The sequence below is a fragment of the Narcine bancroftii genome, chromosome 10, assembly GCF_036971445.1.
Source record: "Narcine bancroftii isolate sNarBan1 chromosome 10, sNarBan1.hap1, whole genome shotgun sequence".
NCBI classification, from domain to species: Eukaryota; Metazoa; Chordata; class Chondrichthyes; order Torpediniformes; family Narcinidae; genus Narcine; species Narcine bancroftii.
In genome coordinates this window covers 102,258,245-102,279,940 of record NC_091478.1, presented here as the reverse complement: position 1 = coordinate 102,279,940, position 21,696 = coordinate 102,258,245, and the positions used below count along the sequence as shown (strand labels likewise).

The following is a 21,696-nucleotide window of genomic DNA, read 5'->3' as shown; positions in this document are numbered from 1 at the left end:
GGTCTGGAGCAAAGCACTGCAAGCCAGCACTAGAATAATGTCTTTGAAGTTTCACTGTATAATTCTCGGGCTTTATCCAAGCAGTTGAGCATTGATGTGTTACACCACAGTTTCTCCGTGATATTATCATTCTAAATAAATGGACACTGAGTAAGTGTCACCCAGATTGGGTTAAAAACTACGTTTTAAAAAAAAACTTTTGATCATTTTATTCCTTACTGTAATATGATTAAGACCAATATTCAAAGTGTTGGATAAAATATTTACTTTAATTATCCTTGTCAAGTGGATCTTTATAACTTGCCAATCATTTTAAATATGAATGATTTGACTTTATTCCTTTTAAAACAAACAGCATATAACTTTCAGAAACATTTTTTCATGCCAGATGGTTGAACTGAGCAAAGAATGACAGAAATTGCAATAATTGGAGCGGGAATAAAACTACCAGCAGCAATTGTCTTTATTATGTTGGATTTTTTTTCCATTTATTTCATAACAAAATATGGAATTTATTTCCATTTGTAAAATGAATGGAGAACTATGCAATGATTTGTTTTGCTGGTTGGTATCCTTTTGAAAATTCCATGAGCATATCGTTGGAAATGAGATTGGAATCCATGAGCATATATACAGATAGAGATGATCAGTGTTTTGATGGATACTGAATTGTTGTAGCTGAAGCATGACTGGAGTAAAATGTTTAATGTCTGATGAAACTAAAATGTGTTCTATGTTGTGCAGTTTGGGAAGAACCCTTTTGCTGTGAAACATAATAATTTGGGGAGGGCCCTTCACAGACTAAATTATCAATTAGCTTGCTCAGCTGAATTTATTTTTCAACTTCATTATTCATTCCTCCGCACAGACATTTTTCACGTCAGGCGCATGAATTTAACCCCAGTCTCCAATGCACCCAGAATGTACCTTGCAATAGAGTGGATAATTTCTACTATGTGGCATATACACAGTCTCACTACATAATTTTGATGGAATTCTGGGTGATATCATTCTGCCAGACCATATTATAGTTGTGTATCAAGTTTGGTAAGAAACAAAATTAAATGTCAGCTAAAGGAACTTTGCTATATTTCACAAGATTGGAAGTCTTTGCAGTGCTTGTTTCAAAATAATAAATATCTCGAAGATAGCACGAGAGAGGGTGCAGCGGTGATTTACGAGGATTCAGTCAGGGCTGAAGAATTATAGCTACGTGGGGAAACTCACTCGGCTGGAGTTGTTTTCTTTGGAGGACTGAGGATTTAGTGGAGGCATATAACATTCTGAGAGGCCCTAACAGGATAAACTGAAAGGACCATTTCGCTTAACTATGAAGTCATTGACGAGATGGCATTGATTTATGTTGACAGGCAGAAAGATTACAGGCATGTTGAGAAAAAGTATTTCACTCATCAGATGGTTTGGTCTGAAAGGATGATTGCTCAGAAGACTTCATTCCATTTAAGAAGTTCCTGCATGAACATGAATAACTTGCTAGGCTATTGACTGAGAGCCAGAAGGCCATCTTTGGCTGGCATGGGCTCCATGGGCCAATCTGCCTTCTTTTATGTTGCCAATTTCTATAATTGTATGATGGATCAAGTAGATGCCTGGATTGCATCCTTAAATTCAATAAATCATCCCAAAATATTTATATTTATGTTAAATTATATATTTATGTATAGATGTGTTTTGCATGTGCTGGGTATTGTCCGTGCTTATTTTTCTCATTATTATTCTTTGCCGTTTCCTTGAAGAAGGGCTCCGTCTCAAAACGTTGGCAATATATCAATCTCCTATGGACGCTGCAAGACTGGCTGAGTTCCTCCAGCATTTTGCTGTATTTCAGAGTGTCTGCAGTCCTTTCATTCGTGTATGTTTTGTGCATAATTTACCAGAGAAATATTGTTTCATCTGCTTCTGTATGTAAAGTCAGATAATAATAAACTTGAACTTAGACTAGATCAGTTGTTTCGGAGAAATTGTTCAATATCAAATTGAATGTTGATGTAAAAATATGGCAATCTTTCCTAGAATGGGTTGAAAAATTGGAGCTTAATTGCAGCTACAGCTGATAAAGGAACTTGATATGTTTGGATCCAGTTCAGCATGATGGACAGAATGGCCTACTCCTTTTCCAATGTTCCAGAACAGGTTCAGAGGCAGACTTGATTCTGGGCAGCATTGCTTTGAAGTCAAATTTGAAAAAAAGAACCCAGATGATATAATAAGGATGGTATTGATTGTGATCTCTTTCCCCAATCCAAAGTTTCCACAATTAGAGATCTTTTTTGGAAGCCTGACATTGAAACAAGCACAATGAAACTTTTGTGCTAAAGCTACAATAATTTTAACACTATCTTTACAACAATGGAAGCAACATTTCCTTCTGTAACATAATAACTGTAAGTAACACTGGTTTCCTGTGTTCACAGTAATCGGTCCATTTTGTCAAGGTCACACTGCGCATTGAGGTGACATTTATACTTTAGTCCAGATGTGTGAGTGGCTGAACACAGCAACCTGCTTCAGTGCAATGGCATCAGTTTAAATTGTCACAAAATACCCAATTTAAAAACTGTGTTGGAAAAATACAAATTCTTTTATGATTTAAAGTAAGGCACATCTGCAGTCTGTCAAGACTGTGTTCTCATGAGATTAAGTGATTGGAGTACAGTTCATGGCAGAGTGAATTGTACATGGTTTATCCATGAAATATATTGATCTGGTTCACTAAATTGCATTTCTTGTTCCCTGCTTCATGTTACATAACAATTTTTACAGATTTAAAATGTTTAAACTTTACCAATGCAAACCTAATGATCCTGGAAAGAAAAAAAGATCATTTGATTCAGTATTTTACAAATATATTTTTTTACTTCTTTCATGAATAAATAGATTTAAAACAATCAGAAGAATAAATGCAAAGATGAGAGAACAACAGAATTTGTTATTTGCTTTGTACAAGGGGTTACATAAAATGGGATGAATTGCTTTCAAAAATGCCATAATAGTTTAAAAAATATTAAGATAAAAAAAATTATGCAACTTAAATTGAAACAAGTGAATTTAGATTCCCCTACCGTGGGAAAAAAAGATTACGACAATTTACCTTAGGTAAACCCCTCATGATTTTAAAAGCCCTTATATGTCCTGTCCTTCCCTTAGCCTCCTACACTCCAGGGAGAGAAGTCCCATCCAACCCAGCCTTTCCTCATACTTCAAACCTACCAATCCTGGAAACATTTCCATGATTCTTTTCTGCACCCTTTCCAACTTCATGGCATCTTTCCTTTAGCTGGGTAACCAAATCTGTGCAGATCACATCCCTGACCAATGCCTTGCACAGTTGTAACATTCCGTCCCTGCTCCTGTACTCAGTGCCTGACCAATGACAACAAAGATTGGAGACAGCGAGGAAGGCTTTCATAGCTTGCAGATGGATCTGGGCCATCTGGAAAAATAGACTGAAAGACGGCAGATGGAATTTAATGACATTAAATAAAATCTGCCACTCTTTGGCCCACTTTCCTTGTCCATTGAGATTCTGTTGTAATCTCATGTAAGCTCCTTCACTGTCCATGATACTACTAATTATGGTGTCATCCACAAACTTAATAACCACAGTAACTACATTGTTATCAAAGTCATCGATATAGATGACAAATAACAGTGGACCTCACACCGATCACTGCAACACCCTGCTGGTCACAGGGATCCAATCTTGACCAGAGCCTCAAATCTCTGGCCATTCAGGATTCCCTCACCTAACCAGCTTTCAAATAGAAAAGGCTTGAAATGCTAAGATTAGATAGCATTTGTGGAAAGATAAAACAGGATTAGTTTAAGGTTGAAAATCCTTCATCAGGCTCTGGAAGGAAGAAAGCATGTTATGTTTCTGCTGCAGAGGGTTGGAATATCTCTGATAGCTTCTTGAATTCATTATATTTTTTCCAATTGTATTTATTTACAGGCCTACTCTTGGTACCTTGTGATTTCATTGTTGCAGCGTTTAATTTCTTTGGTTGTGGGTAAAGCAGATATTTTTCCATCAGATTGAGGACTGGGTCTCATTACTGAAAATCACAACTTCACAGTTGACCATATCCAGCACTTTCTCGTATTATCCTCATAATGGGAGTCGATCCATGTTAATTGCAAGCATCTTTGTTGCACTCGCCGTTTTATTTCCTTGGCTAAGTGGACTTCCAGACGCAGCACACATTTGATTATTTTGACAATCTGTTCTGCTTAAAAGCTTCTTTGGAACAAAGCTTCTTTTCATTTATGGAACAGGACAGTATGCCAACGATAACAGAAATGAAACTTGCAAGGTAATGCTTCCAGACACCTTCAGAATTGAAGTGGGTATAAATTATGTCCATGATGGTATTCCATTGGTCTTGCTGAACTGTTTACAAAGTTTATATTTTTACTTAATGTAGTCACTTTCCATTTCATAGATTTATAGATTTTGTGGAAACTGTTCAGTGCGACCATGGTTGGAAACTCTCAACTTGATTGTGTTAATTGGCTCTAAATATCTTAATTGTACCCATTGCATTTCTTTCCTTTCAAGGTGGAAAATTGAAATCAAAGCAGAAAATGCTTGAAACAGTAGGTTAGGCGGCAACTGTGGTGTTGCCAGTGTTGTGTTCTGTCAGGTTTTAAACTTACTCTGACCTTCCCCTCACAGCTTCAGCATATCCTTTTGTTTGTTTTCTTTCTTTCTAACCACTGATTCATTCCTGGAAGAAGTTAAAAAAAAAGGTGGTGATAATGAGCTTATTGTCATAAACATTGTACAATATACATATGCACTGATATTCTTGCTTGCTGCAGTCAACAATTGCTTCATGTAAAAACTACAATAATATACATTAACTTAAATAGAGATAATAAATATTCACGTTTACAAAAGTGTAAAAACCTGGTGTTACAAGAATGTAGACAGTAATTTTGTGATCTCGGTGCAACCTCTAATTAGTGTAGCAAAGGGAGGTTCAAGAGTCTGACAGCTGTTGGAAAGAAACTGCCCTTGAATCTAGAGATGCTGGAGTTTTCAGCGAGAAGAAGTTGTTACCACGATGATGGGGGTTCTTCGTGATGTTAACTGTCCACTTGAGACAGCACCTCACATAGATGACTTTAATGGATAGGGGAACCAAACCTTGGTATATCTGTTACCTTCTGCAACATTCTGCCTTTCTGGGTTTTCGAATATTGCACCTGCACAAGTTTGATGGATTATTTGATGACTTGCCAAATCTCCTCAGAACTTAGATGTTCGTATATCTTCACCATTGCCTCTGTAATGTTTTGTTCCTGTTTTGCTCTTCATTTTCTATCACTTCAGGAAACAAATATAGAAGGACAGGTGTAATGGAAGGAGCAAAGTTGGAGTATCTGACAGCTGAGGGAAATATCAACCAATCAAGTGGAAGAGTTATACAGCATGGAAACAGACCCATGCTGACTTGGTTGTCTATCCGACTAAGTCCCATTTCCCTGCCTTTGGTCCATGTCCCTCCAAATCTTTCCCATCCAATTTGAGTTGGCCTTTTCACTGACCAGACATGAAAAACATTCATTTAAAAAAAATGAACATCAAATTTCTGATCAGGGTTGTGCTATTTCCAGCAGCTTCCACAGGCAAACTTCGACACTTAACATTTACCTTTTTGATATCTCTCTTTCAAGCTGGATGTTGTAGCTTGGAATGTAGATTTTACTTGGGTTTCTTACCTTCTTTTAACTCAACAGGTCAAACTTTTAAATGTTTTTAGCACTTCCCTCTTCTGTTGCTTTAATGTTGCAATTTACCATGAGTTTTGACCCACAATTAGCCAAAATATGTACATCTGTTGACTCGAGATTGAAGCATGATTGCTGAAGAAGGCGGTATATTTGTTGATGGACACCACTACTGAATTTTGGTCAGCTTCTGAAAAGACAATATTAAGTTGAAGTTGGTAAATGCATTTGATTATCCAGGGCATTAGGATGCAAGAATCTTTCCCACAGGAGTTTTAACAATTTTAATAAACAGAAAATGTCTTCCCTTGCATCCTCCAATATTGAGGAATATGCAGAAGAAAACAAGAAAGTTGTAGGCCGAGGTAGAATTGAGGTGGAGTATCCATGGGGAGAAAGGGATTGGTGGGATTCAGGTAGTGATGAGGGCTTTGAATGGGTGGTGGGTGAAGGATTGATCTAAACTGAAGGGTATTGGTTTCTTATTGAATGAATTTTGCTGGAAACTACTGAGGGGGAGGATTTGGTTTGCCCTTGGTTTGTTGGACATGTGCAGTTGTCACAAGGGGGGGGGGGGTGGTCATGGTTGTGGGAGGCTTAAGAGAGAGAGCTGTATGAGGTTCAAGTAGTTTCCCTGAAATACCTGCCCAAGACCAGTTGCTTGCTCTGGATTTCATCTCTAGCAACATATTAGGCCTTGCACGTGCTTTGCATAACATAAACTGTGGTAACAATGCACCATAGCTACATGAACCAAATCACAGAAGAGCAGGAATGAGATGCTGTAGTTCTTGTCAAGTGGCACAGTGTTATTTGACCACAGGGGAAAGAAATGAACTAAGAGATTGTGAAATACTCTGTATTAGAGTTATTGGCCCTGTAGTTTTTTAACTCACTTTAAAATGTTAAGTTTGAAAAGGTGTCATTTAAAATATAAATCCCAAAAAAAACTTTAGATTGTGGGATTTGTTTATGCTGGAAAATGTTAGCTTGTGCTTAAGGTTTACTAATGTGTTGGTATGGTTACTGATGTGGTTACAGCATGGGAAACCCAGATTCCAACCTGTCCTTTTGCAGCCATATTATTTGTGTGACTAGTGCATTCAGGGTTACTGTTGACCAGAACCTTGTTTGTTCACAAGGTGTATTTGGTAGTAATGTCACTTGTCACCCAATCTGGAATATTATCCAGATACTGCTGCATGCAGCCATTTGCTTTACTCTCAATGAATTTAAAAATTGAACTGAATCCTGGAATCATCACCAAATCTTCTCATTTCTGACCTTGTATCTGATGCAAATAGTTGTGACGACCTGAATTCCCCAATTGTCATTCTGCGATAATATCACTTATATATATCTATTAATTTTGGCCCAAAATGGAGAAACAAATTACCAGGGGAACATTGATATGGTTAAATTACTGGACTCGCAGCCAGACTTCGGACCATTCATCCAGAAACATGTGTTTAAATCCTACCATGACAGCTGGGGAATTTAAGTTCAACTAACTAAAACTCAATCTGGACTTTCCAAAAAGGGAAGGTAGCAGTGAAAATGCCAGATTATTCTAAAAGTCTAGCTGGTTCACTGATGTCCTTTCAGGATTGAAATCTGCTGGCCTGCCTTGTATGTAATTCCAGCCCCATCTAAAGAGTCAACAGGCTCGTTAGGGGGAATGAATAATGGATGATAAATTCTTGCTTGATTTTGCAAATGTATAGAAACAGATTGCACAGGTAGTTGCTACATTATGAGGAAAACATATGATTCACTCATTTCTTTTTCTTGTGGATAGGGTGGTGAAGAAGGCTTTTAGTATGCTGGCCTTTATCAATCATTGCATGGAATATAGGAGTTGGTAGGTGATGTTGAGATTGTATAAGGCGTTGGTGCGGCCTCATTTGGAGTTCTGTGTGCAGTTCTGGTCGCCTAATTATAGGAAGGATATAAACAGAGTGGAGAGAGTGCAGAGAAGGTTTACCAGAATGTTACCTGGGTTTAAGCATCTAGAGTACAGGGAGAGATTGGACAGATTAGGTCTTTATTCTTTGGAGCGTAGAAGGTTGAGAGGGGATTTGATAGAAGTATTTAAGATTATGAAAGGGATAGACAGAGTGGATGTGGATAGACTATTTCCGTTAAGAGGAGGAAAGATTAAAACAAGAGGACATGAGTTAAGAATTAAGGGGCAGAGGTTTAGAGGTAACATGAGGGGGAACTTCTTTACTCAGAGAGTGGTAGACGTGTGGAATGAGCTTCCGGGAGAAATAGTGGCGGCGGAGTCAATTGTATTATTTAAGAAAAGGTTGGACAGGTATATGGATGAGAAGAAGATGGAGGGTTATGGGCATTGTGCAGGGAGGTGGGACTAGAGAGGGGTGTTTGGTTCGGTGCGGACTAGAAGGGCCTAATGGCCTGTTTCCTGCTGTAAATTGTTATGTTATTTTAGATGTTTAGTGAGTGATGGCTGACATCGTTAAGGCATTCCTTTTCATTATATAGGATTGCACCTCCAAATGTATTTTTCCTCCAATGGATTTGGAAATTCTGCAATGAACTGATGTCCTACTCATAAGAATTGACTAGTCTTTAGTCTTATATGGGTGTATAATAACAATTTTTAGACACTGAGATAAGGCAACTGCAGTTCTTCGAGAATATGCCATGAAATTTGTTGTCATCTGATTGTACAAGTACAACCTGATGAAACAGCGTTCTCTGGTTTTCAGTGCAAAACATGCAGAGGCACACAACCAGACACACATGCATTATGCAGGATAAGTATTTTATCTATGAAAATAAATTAGTATTGCTTTGTTAAAAAAATAGTCTTGGATAGTTAGTGTTAGGAGTTCCTTTGGTCATTCAACATTCTCACTGCCCACAGGAAGGAGCTGTTTTTCAGCCTGGTGGTGCTGGCTCTGATCCTCCTGTATCTCTCTCCCCCTACAGGAACAGCTGAAAGATGCTGTGTGCAGTGAGGAAGGGGTCCTCAATGATTTTGCACACCCTTTTTATGCAACGATCTCAATAGATCATATTGGTCGGGGTGGGGAAGGGAGACTCCAGTTATCCTTTGCCACACTTATGGTCCTGCGGATTGACCTCCGATCCATTTCTCTGCAGCAACTGTACCACACAGTGATGCAGCCGGCCAGGACACTCTCAATAGAGCTTCGATAAATGGTTGACATAATGGTGGCCGGTAGCCCTACTTGCTTCAGTCTTCTCAGAAAGTGCAGTCGCTGTTGCACTTTTCTGACAAGTGAGGAGATGTTGATTGCTCGTGATAGGTCACTTGTTAAATGAAGTCCAAGGAACTTGGTGCTCTCCACTCTCTACCTCAGAGTTCTTGATGTGCAGAGGAGGGTGGTTATTCCTTCGTCTTGTCCACGTTGAGACTCGTGTTGTTACTCTTGCACCGTTTCACAAGAATTTCCACCTCTTCTCTGTAATGCGACTCACCATTGTTGCTGATAAAGCCAGTTACTGTTGTGTCATTGACTTTGTTGGAGCAGGATCTGGTGATGCAGTCGTCAGTCTGTGTGTGAACAGGAGCGGTCTGAGCACGCAGCCCAGAGGTGTGCCAGTGCTAGTGTGATATTCTCCTACTGACCTGAACAGAATGTGGTCTTTCCATTAAGAAGGCCAGGATTCAATTACAGTGAGGGGTTTGGAGTCCCAACGAGGAAAGCTTATCCACCAACCTCTGGGAATGATTATCAACCGAGCTGAAGCCTGGCATATGAGGTGTCATTTTCCAGGTGGGCCGGGACAGAGTGAAACGACAAGGCATCATCTTTTGAACTGTTCATGTTTTCAAGGCACATTTTTGTCTTCAAAATGTTCTATTTGTTTTTTTGTTTGATGAAAACACAGGCAGTTATCAGCTCAAATTGGGCATACTTCCAGATTTTTTTTCATTATTTCTTCGGAAGAAGATATTGGTGCTTAGCTTAAACTGTTAATAGGCGTAAGCATCTTTATATCGGTGATATACTGTATCACATTTGCTAAGTTTTGGTTGACAGTATTACAGTTTTAATCACCCATTAACTGGACTTGATGGATGATCTGTCAGCAATGAAAATTAAAAAGCAACCTTATTTGCATGTAATTGCACATAAAGAAAAAATGGTAAAATAAAATCATTTCTCACCAGCATGTGTGAGAGCGTGTCACAGGCAATACAAATATTTCCAATTACAATTTACAAAAAAAATCTCCTCCTAGACTAGGGTATTGTAGTTTTTATGCGTTTTTCTAAACAAGTAGCTGCTACATTTTTCCAAGCTGACGACATTATACCTTTGTTCAATCAGTGAGACGTAAAATACTTGGTTAAAAAAAATTAAACATCTGGCATTTAACGATTTTGTCAGAGACAATTAAACATCACCATGTAGTTTCGTTGTTCCATGCTCCATCAAAAAATTGGTACCTCCTCTGTTGCAGTGCTTTTTATAGATGTCATAACATCAAATCCTTTCACATTTATCTCTGGTTTGTAAACAGCTATATTTTAAAATTCCCTCTCTCCGCCCCTCCTCTTGACCGATAGTGGTATTTGTTATAAAATGTATACTTGTGAAGTTATTTCGTGCTCCACGATGTAACTAAATATGTAAAGTATCATTCTAATTACAGAAAGTCAACTGAAGGAAGTGCGAAGTTTCCCTAATCTGCACATTCCAAATGTATTTTCCAAGCATTAAATTTAAACAGTCTTCGATGTTTTCTGAGAGAACGAGAATGCTTAATTTTAACAGTTTACTGTTTCGGCTGTAGTCGAACATTTGGTTCTTTGAATCCCACATTTTGCAACATTACTGTTTCAGCTACATCAATTCCACATCCACATCCTATTTCCTTCCATATTCTTGAATTCTCTTTGAATCCTAAATTCAATCTATCCATGTCTGGAATTTACATAATCCATATTAAATAGGCAATTCAACATGATTCCCACCCCAAGTTGAGAACCTCCAGAAAATTCCTTATGCGAATGTTGGTTGGAGGTGGGGGGAGGCTTCGTCCTTGTCTTTACTGCTGTACTACCTTTTCCATTACCATCGCAACACAAGAACAGTGAGGTTGAATCACTTTACAAGGTGGTGATCATCCACAATATGATTCTTTGGCTGTTGGGAGAGGTAGTGGTGAATCTCTGGAAGTTACCCCCACGTGCGGCTGTGGAGGCCAAGACTGTGGATGTATTTAAGGCAGAGATTGATAGGTTTCTGAATAGTCAGGGTCTCCAAGGTTATAGGGCAAAGGCTTATGTACTCTCATCAGGACTGCGTTCAGAAATACAAAAAAGTACGCGATTCCATTTTCTTCTATACCATATTCATTCAGCCTCTGCCACGAATCTATATCTACATACAATAACGCACCACGGTTTTGGTCATCAATCAAAAAGTTTTACTGAGCAGCAGCCTGTATAGGAATAGTATTACATTTGGAAACTCAGTACTTTGTTTATAGCTCATTTTAAATCAAAATGGCATCTGTGCATTTAATAAAAATCTTACTTTATGGCTCTTCCCTCGAGTCCTGGGAAGTGTTTTGCCAAACACTCCCCACGTCATAAATTTTGGACTTTGTGACTATATTTTGTGAGGTTAAGGCAAAATTGCACACAAATTTCTTTTGATAATGAATAAAAGCAGCAATTACTCTCGATCAAATTAAATGTGTGCAGCCTTTTTAAAATTACTGTAATTAGTAAACCTCTATAGCTTCATAAATTTTCAATTCCCTTATGTCTATTATTGAGGTTAACTTGAGGTCTCAATTTAAAAGCTCCTGAACTAAAACCACATTGGTCCTGACTGACCGGTAACCATTGGTGAAGACCATATTTAAGCTTAAAAGCATTGCTTATCTCACACTTCACAGCAAAGTTAACAAGATTTTTTCACACAAAGTTTTGGTTTTTTAAAAGAAGTAACGTTCCTGTCAACTGTTGGAACTAAACCAGAAATTTTGCAATATCAGTGGCATATTTTATTCCAGGATGAGTCAAAATTCATATTCACTTCATCATGAACATCTCAGATCACTTGAAGCATTGCCCAAATCTATATCCTCCTCTTCACTATTGCAACGCTCATTTGTGCCTTTCTGACTCAAGGCAACTGTTCCAATATTCTTCTGAAATGCCTTTTATTGTCATAAATGCTCATTCAAATTTCTGACGACCATAAACAAAGGGACTTAATTTTATCATTCTTTCCACCTCCATATTATATTTCTGTTCAGGCCTTTCAATATTCTGAGACTCGGCTCTCCTTGAATTACGATTTTGTTTCCCCCAATTTTAATTTCTGTTCTATCAATGACCATGTTTCATACGACACAGTCTTAAAGTTTTGAATTTTCTTTCTGCTTCACTCAAGGTCCCAACCTCTCCTCTCTTAAACTATTTATTAAAACCTAGCCAGTATACCAAGCTTTTTGTCTTTTGTAATATCTATACATGGCCATATTTAATTCTGCTGCTGTGAAATGCTTTGAAAGGTAACTGTTATATTTTTTTTATATAATCCCTGTTAATCATGTCTAAACAGGCCACCGTTATGGTGTATATATTAGTATTTTTTTTAATACAGGGTATCCTGTGATGATGGCAGACCTAACTTACGGAAATCTGACTTCATGGAAATTCTTCTTGAAATCTTTAAAACTTTTTTCATAGCAGGATAGTTAGTTAAGGAAAGACAGACATCTTTAGGAATCATGAAATGGTGGGTAGCAGCAAGTTTATTCAAGACAACCAGTCTTTAAAAATAAATGTCTCAGTGGTAATCTAACAAATGAATGGTCTTTAATAGAGTTAAATGGAGGCAGGACACTTTGGAAACTGACATGGTTTGAGCTTCACCTGTATTTAACAATAGCTGTTTATTTTTTTCCAAACAGGAGAAGCAATATTGATATTTTTCGGTGCATTCATTCATGTTGATCAATTTCCACTTTTGTATATGTATTTCAGATTCACTGATATAAAAGATTCCTCAGGGAAGTTGGATTTTAGACTGCTTTCTCCTGCTAAGAAAGATTACTGGGCCATGCTGGCCTATAACCGTTCGAAGCACTGCAATATTCTCTTCTCGAATGAACTGAACCGTCGCCTGTCACCTCATGGAGTAACATCCAATGCTTTGCATCCAGGAAACATGATGTACTCCTCTCTACACCGCAGCTGGTGGCTATATACCCTACTGTTTTCCTTGGCTCGTCCCTTTACCAAGTCAATGGTAAGTAACCAGCTTACACAGCACTTTTTGATGTTGGATATGTGCAATGGGAGTCATCTACTCAAAGTAAAAACCCACGACTTTGTATTTCATCTTTGGTGATCCAAATTAAATTCAATGCTTTGCAGGGTAGATACTTGAATTGGTGTGTATTATCGTTTTTCATTTGAAGAAATGAGAAAAAACTAATTTGTGAAACTAATCAAATTTTTGAAACACGTGGGCCAAACGAGAGAGGCCACTGTTATACCAATCACCTTGACTTAATCCAGAAGTAGGCAAAACATCTGGGTGCTCGGGTGCAATGCATTCATCGAAAAAAAATGAGTTGTATTTTATGGAAAATAATGTTACAATATCTTAATAATGACCAAAATAAGAATTCATTTAGTTCTATTGATATTGTCAAGGCGAGAAAACATTATTGCACAAAATTCTGCATGCTCCATCAAGTGAACTTGCTCTGCTGCCCCAGAATGATGGGAAATCTCCACATGAAGTTGAATCATAACCTTTGACAAATGTCAGTTTGATCTTGTTGTGATAAGATGTGAAACATGACGTCCATGTTTTTGGCTTTGAGTGTTTGGTGCTGGATTTTTTTCTGTCTTGAGCGATGGTTAACGATCTGGTTCCCTGTGCATTTTTCATGTCCAGAGTTGTATGTGAGGCAGGATTTCATTTTCCCTCATTGAAGTTGGTGACCACCCTTGTGTCAGAAGTTTGCTATTGGTTGGTGGTTGTCCATATTCTTTGTGATAGTCACATGTGATTAATGATGAGCGGTTAGTTTAGGACAAGGTTCTCTTCTCAAACTCCCTTCAACCCTCCTAACAGCAGCTGGTGGGTCAATTGATATGTTTCAGCACCAGAACATAATATTGCGGTCTTTACATCGGGGTGTCAAACTCAAATTCACAGAGGGCCAAAACTAAAAATTTGTCTAAGTTGTGGGCCAAACTAAATATTGATTGAAAATTTTCAACAACATCTGCATGTTTTCTCTTCTTTCAACATTTGTAATGTTAAACTTTTTCTTATTAAAATAAATGTTTAATAATAGTTTGGGTTAAACTCTTTCCAGAAGAAGCATTAACAAATGAGAAATAAAATATTCAATAAATAATATTTCTCTATAGCCTTTAAGCTCCTTTTAAATATATTTTTTTTCACAAGCCAACAAGTCAAAAAAATAACAACTTGCTTCAATGACAAACAAGTTTGTCTTTTAAAATGATGAACATATAGTCTGCCTCCCACCTGTCTTGAAAGGTCCTGTTTTCTGTCTTTCGTTTGGCTATTTTTCATAAGGGGTTTATTACATGTGAGTTGGGCGACAGGTCACAGATACTAATGAAAGTAAAGAGAGGAGGTGGGGGCGATTAGCGGGCTGACGCCAACGCATTTGCAAAGCATTCTGGGATTTGTAGTATTAGCTGTGCATGCACTATACTGGCGCGGCGGCCAGCGGGCCAGCTCTAATACATATTTGATATGATCTTGCGGGCCAAATATAATTATATCACGGGCCAAATTTGGCCCGCGGGCCTGAGTTTGACATGTGTGCTTTATAGTGACTCAATTTTAATTAAAGAATGCAAATAGGCCCATTCAGCTCACAAATGCTCACCAACCCTCCATTGACATCGACATACCCATTTAGACTAACTGCAATACTCCAGTGTTATTTTCCTCATTTTTCCATTAACTCTTTACAGATTCTACTGCCCACTTGCACAAAATTTGCAGTGGGTAATTAAGCTATAAAATCCACTCATCTTTGGATGTGGGAGGAAACCAGAAGAAACCCATGTGGTTGCAGGGATAAAATGCAAACTCCACTGTCGGAGATGTGCAGCAATAGTTCTACTAGCTCTGTCATTGTGTCCCCAAATGCAAAATTAAAATTAATTGTCCCTTTCTCCCTGTTCTTCAATTGATCTTCATTATGTGCAGTAATAACAGTCTTGAAATGGACAGCAGCTTCCATCTTAATAGCTCCTTAAATGTGTTGAAGTTTTGGATAGTGTCAGTGACTATATTTGTAAAATGAAGGTCATTGGCCAAGGAAATTGATTCCATCAAGAATCTTTGATTGTATTTTTGGGTGAAAGTCTCTATCTTCTTTTGCTCAGTTCAGTAAATGCCATCAACCATTATATCTTCCATAGCTTTTGTTTATTACATTTTGAATCAACCGACATTTTTGCAGAAGAATAATTTAACAAATTCAAATCTATTCAGTTCTCTTGTTTGAACATTCTCTCTTTCGCCCTTTTTGTATCCAATAGCTATGATAATTGTTATAGTTTACATTTAATGTGGTAAGTAGGAAGAGAAAATAAGTACATTTGGCTGGTTGAAATACCGAATATCTTTGATAAGATGGTATATATCCATATTTGCACAGAACATAAATGAAAATCTATTTTCAGAACAATTTTAGAAATGTTTTACCAGCTGAGAGATGGATCGCGCTTGAGCTAGTTTCTCCGTGATGATACGTGAAATTTGGAGGCTTGTTAAGCAGATTACCATGATCCTGCGATTTGCACAATCCTTCATTCAGACTAATATTTTTCTTGGCAGATTATGACTCGTGTGTATTTGAGCAGCTAGAATATAGCAGATGTTGCAAGCAACCAAAATGTTTCCACCCCCCCCGCCCCCCCCCCACCCTTCTCAAAGTGATCAAAATGCCCAGAGTTTGCAGAAAGTTCTGAGGCTATTGGATTACTTTTCCGATTCCACTGGATTGCCATCCATTGTACCAGAATTTTAACAGATGTTTTTTTGGTTGTGGGCATGTTCAATTCCACTTCATTCAAATCAGCTGATTTTTGCTTTGCTGCCGATTGATTCACTGAGCTTGATTCAAAGCAGGAAATCCATTACTTTCTTTGGCAGATCCCTATTATTAGTTAGCATTTGGGTATCTAAATATTACTGGAACTCAACTTACCATTTTACATTCCCCATCCTTTATATGCAAACTTTTTAATACATTTTTATTCAGCAATATATTTATCATTGTGCATTTGAGGAAATGAAGCTTGAGTACAATTACATCCCACATTTTAATGCAGATCATCTTTTTGCACTCTGCAGTTAAAGTAAGCATTGTATTATTTTTGTAGTTTTCATGTCTTACGAATTTTAATTATGTTTTTGAAAGGAGAAAATATCTATAAAATTTATAATGTTTGTTCAGCTGGATACATCATATAATTTATTTGAAATAAAGAAAATATCTTCTGACTTTGCAAGTAAAGGATAGCATGAGAATAACCATATAGTTTTAACAGAAGAATTGTAAAATATATCTTATAAATGCATCATTGTTTTTGTCATGTCCTCTCATTTTCTTATTGGAAGGAATGTGCTGCAACGTGACATCTAATTCAAATATATTACATTCAAAAACAATATTGAAATAATTTCCAAAGTTATTTGTTTGTAGAATAAAAAAATCACATGGTATTAGAATGTTATAATATTTCAATTCTGTCAGTCATTGTGAAAAAGTAAATCAAGTACTGCCATTATAAACATTAATCTTGAAAAATGGTCCAAGTCAGACTCAGTTTGAATGTGGTAGCACTGTGGGACTGCCTTCACTAAATAACTCCAGGCATTCAGAGTTCACGACATCTTCTTGAGGTCACCTTATAATAGAAGAGAGATAGAGAGATGCTTTTATCCTGAAAAGTACAGGAACAAAATAACATTCCAAAGAAAAAGGGAGAAAAGGTATGAAGAATAAAACTTAAAAGTGGGAGGAGATTCAGGAAAAAAAAAGTTCAAAAATAATTAACAAACCCAAAATTAAGACTGTGGTGAGTACATAGACTTGGTTGAAGCTGTGGGAAACTTTAGAAGCACTGTGGGATATGTGATTGATAACAGATGATTGCTGTAATGCATCTGTTTTGTATCATTTGATATAGATGTACAGCTGAGTGCTTAGGATTTTAGAAAAAGAGGAAGAATAAATGGGGTGGGATGGGTGGTGAATTAGTTCTGAGTTTCTCCTGGTAAACTGCTCGTGGAGTGGGCAAAACTCCAGGAAAATTCACATTATAGAATTAGAAATTCACCTCAGTGTGAGAATCACCACAGCAAGGTGATAGACTAAGGACTGGAAAATATCATATCACAGCATATGAAAGAAACACAAAAGGACAGCCATTAAATAGATCAAATCCACATGAATATTTTTAGAGAATTACTGAACACAGAAGATTTTTAAAAAATTGTCTATTTAAATAAACCATTTTTGAAGTTGTTGGTGGATATGTGAATATAAAATAACCTGCTGGAAAGGCGGTGAATATAGTAAGAAAGAATCAGAATATTGGTTAATAGATAATGCTTCATATTTTTACCTGTATTTGCTTTAATTTGAACCATCTTTGTTAAAAATATCAACTGAAGAATTCACCAAAACTTTTTTGTTGTGAATGCTACTTAACAACTTATTAGAAACACCAGGGAAAGGGAAGGAGCTCTTCAAGTCGATAATAAATTGATAGAATGGAATGATGCAAAGTTTCATTAATTAGAAAAGCAACATCAACATGAAAATAAAGGCAATATGTAGTAATGCAGGGATTACTTGGGCCATTTTGTAAGATTAATTATCACAGAACATATTAAGGCTTCTATTAAAATTGGACAGAGCAATATCATAACACTGTGTTAAGTGCTTGCTGGCTAACAATAGGTCAATGTGTATGGGGAGCGGAGACTAATATCATGTAGCTGTTTATGTAGCATCTTCTGTACAGTCACTTTGGGAATATTGCAATTCAACACTTTATTAAAGTAAATTACTTTGGTGTCCATAAAAAAAATGCTGAACATTAAAATACATTTTTCAAATTCTATAACACTACATGGGATGTGATCCAAGAACTGTTCATAAACATTGTTTTGCAACCTTGCTTATGAGTTATGTCGAAATCTTAAGTATTTGCCTTTGTATGCTGTACTGTTTGACATTATTAACAGCTGTCATTTTGTCATGCATTGCTCAAGGCATTTTCTGCAAATAGATCCAGATTTCCAAACGAACACCTTTCAATTCCACTCCTTGCTGTGCTCAGAAATACTTTGTCATTTCTTTAAATCCTGAAATTCTCAACATACCAGCAATTTTGAAGAACCTTTGTAAAATGCAACTGTTCCAGAAGGCAACCTGTCACAGTTTTCTCAGGAACAATCAGGTACAAGTCATAAATGCTGGTCTTGCTAGCGAAGGCCTTGTCACAAGAATTTCAAAAAATACTTTTTCCATGATACGTCTTTTATTTCTGTCCATTCCTGGAGTAAATGGTTTCTCCTGTATTTCCTATTGAGTTTATTTGAAACTTTCTGCTATTTATGATTCCTCAATTTGGACCATCATAATTTTGTTGAGATCTATTTGAAAACTTGGTAACAAACCAGTATGTCTTGCTGCTGGAAGCACCCTTTGTGTATTAAGGCTGGTGGTACTGGCACAGTCAAACTGTTCCTGAAATCTTTGGAGTCATTATGTTAACTGTTCCAAAGTGGTATTGAACATGGATCCGAAAACAATGTTACACAGTAAAATAAATCTTCAAGAATGCAAAACCTGAGAAATGGGTGGTATTATCTTGATTCAAGTCCAGATTAATGGAATGCAACTCATCTCACTTAACCTCCTGCGAGACTCCAATATAAAATGGGTTGGGGAGATTTTCAAGCTATATTTATAACATACACATTCATAGCACACTTGGCATTTAATTGGTAGCCTCTCAGATACCTCAAAGATGCTTGGTAGGGGGTATCAAACATAATATGAAACACACATTGGACATTCATTTTGAGGACAGAATAATTGCAGTTCTCCTCTATGGTCATTTTAAAAGTGACTTGGGACATTTTAATATTACTGATTTTTATTCCCCCAAAACATCTAATTCACATCATTACTGAACTTCTTGAGCAACAGTCTTAAAACCAGTTATGTAGTGATACAAGGCAGGTATACTCATCACTAATGCACTTTGCCTATACACACATACATACAAGTACAGTACCCCATATCCAAAATGCTTGGGACCATACATTGTTTGGTTTATGGAGTTTTTTTGATTTTTGGAAGAAAACAGAAAAAAAACCCCAAAACAGCTCAGCAGCATCCTTGTATCAGCGATTAAACGTCAACAACAAACAACGACATGATGGCACAAGTGGAAAATTCACATGAAATAATGTTTAAAATGTACCTAAAAAATTGATCTCTGCTAACAAAATAAGATAAATGATGCACCAAACATGAGTAATTCTCTTCAAATGTTTCCTCTAGTGCCATCTGCCTCATTTTACTAACTGACATGATTTTGTGTTCTGTTGTGAATGTACGCTGCTCTGGTCCTTCAATAAGTTCATCACACATTTCACCGTGTCGTCTGTAGCAATTTTTCTGCAGTGTTAACTAAGTGTTAACTAAGTTAACTTCATCGCGATCATCTTGATGCAAAACAATTTCAGCTTTTTCACCATCGGTCCATGAATGAACAACTGGAGCTTCATTATTGATGTTTAAAAACTCTATACCCACTTCTTCCAGCTAACTGACGGACTCTGCATATGTAAGGAGGTCACACAACATTTTATTTCTTCATTTGACATACGGAATCCTTCAAAATCACCATCTTGTTCATCATTATCACTGAGCAGAGTTGCAGGCCAGAAGTTGTGCCAGGCTTATACAACTTTAGTCAATGTATTCCGAGCATTGGCAACACCATATATGGCATCATTAAGCTAAACTCCTTTTGGAAACCTGCCACACTCAAGCCCTCTGTTCACTACTGACAGTATATTGTTCCAAGAAGTGTTCTGTATTCACTCTTCATTAATCTAACGATACCTTGGTCACATGGCTGAATTAATGAAGTCACATTTGGTGGAAAGTACATGAGCATTATCTTCTTCGGGTCATAGAATGTGGTCGTTCCAACACCATGCTCTTCTGTCAGACCTCACAGATTTACACTGCTGACCAGTTTCGCCAACAGCTCGACTTTCTGTTCTGTCGACAAATGTAAACGCTTCCTCTTTTTCCTATCACAGTCATCCACAGTGCTATCTGCAGGCCTTTTTGCCGTTTCAACTGTATCTTTGAACAGTGCACTAGACTTCTGTTATCAAAATGGTGCTAACAGAGCATCAGAGCCCCACATGGACAAGTCAGGTGGTGATTTTTTTTCAACTTGTGATGTCATGTTGGCGCTTAAAAAAAGGTTTGGTGTTTGCATATTTTCTCTTTTCAGAACTTTGGATACGGGGTACCCGACCTGTATTAAGATCAGAGAAACTGAAACTCAGAAGCTTAAGTCAACTGTGTTGTGTAGTCAAAGACCACTTTCTATCCCATTTCATCAATGTGTGTCCACTCAGCCAATTACAAATTGTCCAGAAAAATAACAGGATCTCATCAATGCAAAACTGGCCTTGTTAAATGTACGGGCATTTCATCCCCGAAAATTGATAGATTTAACTGAGAAAGCTGAAATAGGACAAAAGAATATGCTTGTGTTAGAAGTATCTCCAGTATTATTCACCCCACTTATATCATAAGTTAATTCTGAAAATATTTTAATTTTTTATAAAAAATTGATGCCTACAGCACAGTAACAGGCCCTAATGGCCCACGAATCTGTGCTGTCCAAATACCCCAATTAACTTGTCACCTCCATATGTCAGAGAAAGCCTGTGCTTTCTCCTTACAGAAAGCGCTGGATTTGAATTCTCATCGAATCCAGCAATGTAATAGTGTTGCGCTAATCACTACGCGAACTGCATCTTGTATCGTAAAGTAAAAGGTTAAAATGCAGACCATTTTGAATTGTGATTTTCTGTTATTGCCAGCTGTGAAAATTTAAGTAAGGAGGTGATTTACTTTTTAAAAAATCTCTTCCGTTATTTTGCCTAAGACTCTGTACTTTTATCTCTGGTTTTTATTTGATGGGACATTAAATTGAAAAGTGTTATGACTGTGCAAGAATGAACATTTGTTTTCCTTCTGCATCACAGCTAAAGCAGTACATTTCAGATTATCCGAAATACTTGGAATCGGACTTTTTTCGGTTAACCTGATTTTTCGGATAATCAAGAAATGGCTTTTAGTAGCCCAGTAGCATCAGTAGAATACTTATATCGACCACTGCTGATCCCCGAACCCTCTCCACCGCCATCACTGATCCCCTACACCTCTCCACCGCCATCACTGATCCTAGCCCGGGAGCCAGGGGTCCACGGTCCTGCCGCTGTCACCAATCCCCAACGCCTCCCCATCGCCGACATTGATCCTCCCCGGGAACCCAAGGTCTCTGCTGCTGCCCGTGAGTCGGAGGTTCCAGCTCCTGCTGCCATCGCCGATCCCTGACACCTTCCCACCACAGTTGCCGATCCTGCCGGGGAGCCCAAGGTCCCCAGTCCTGCCCTGAAATACAAGGTCCCTGTTCCTGCCTGAAAGGCCGCTCTCCATCATGATGCCAGGACAGCGGAGAACCAAGTGCAGTGGAGGATAAAGAAGAAATGGAAAGAAAGAGGGGGAGTTACCTGAAATGGGGCCAATCTCCCCATAAACTGACTGACCTGCCAACCTCCTCCAGTCACTAACTGATGGCTCAAGATTGCA

At 37.7% G+C, this 21,696-nt stretch overlaps 1 protein-coding gene across 14 annotated transcripts in view; it reads left to right on the top strand.

The window, feature by feature from the left end:
- wwox (WW domain containing oxidoreductase) overlaps window positions 1-21,696 on the top strand; it is an 877,584-nt gene that overhangs the window by 270,395 nt on the left and 585,493 nt on the right. For all 14 annotated transcript variants that reach the window (XM_069902091.1, XM_069902085.1, XM_069902084.1 and 11 more), the window contains one exon: window positions 12,755-13,019. In XM_069902091.1, the coding sequence (XP_069758192.1) occupies window positions 12,755-13,019 (265 nt within the window). The remainder of the gene's footprint in view (window positions 1-12,754; window positions 13,020-21,696) is intronic.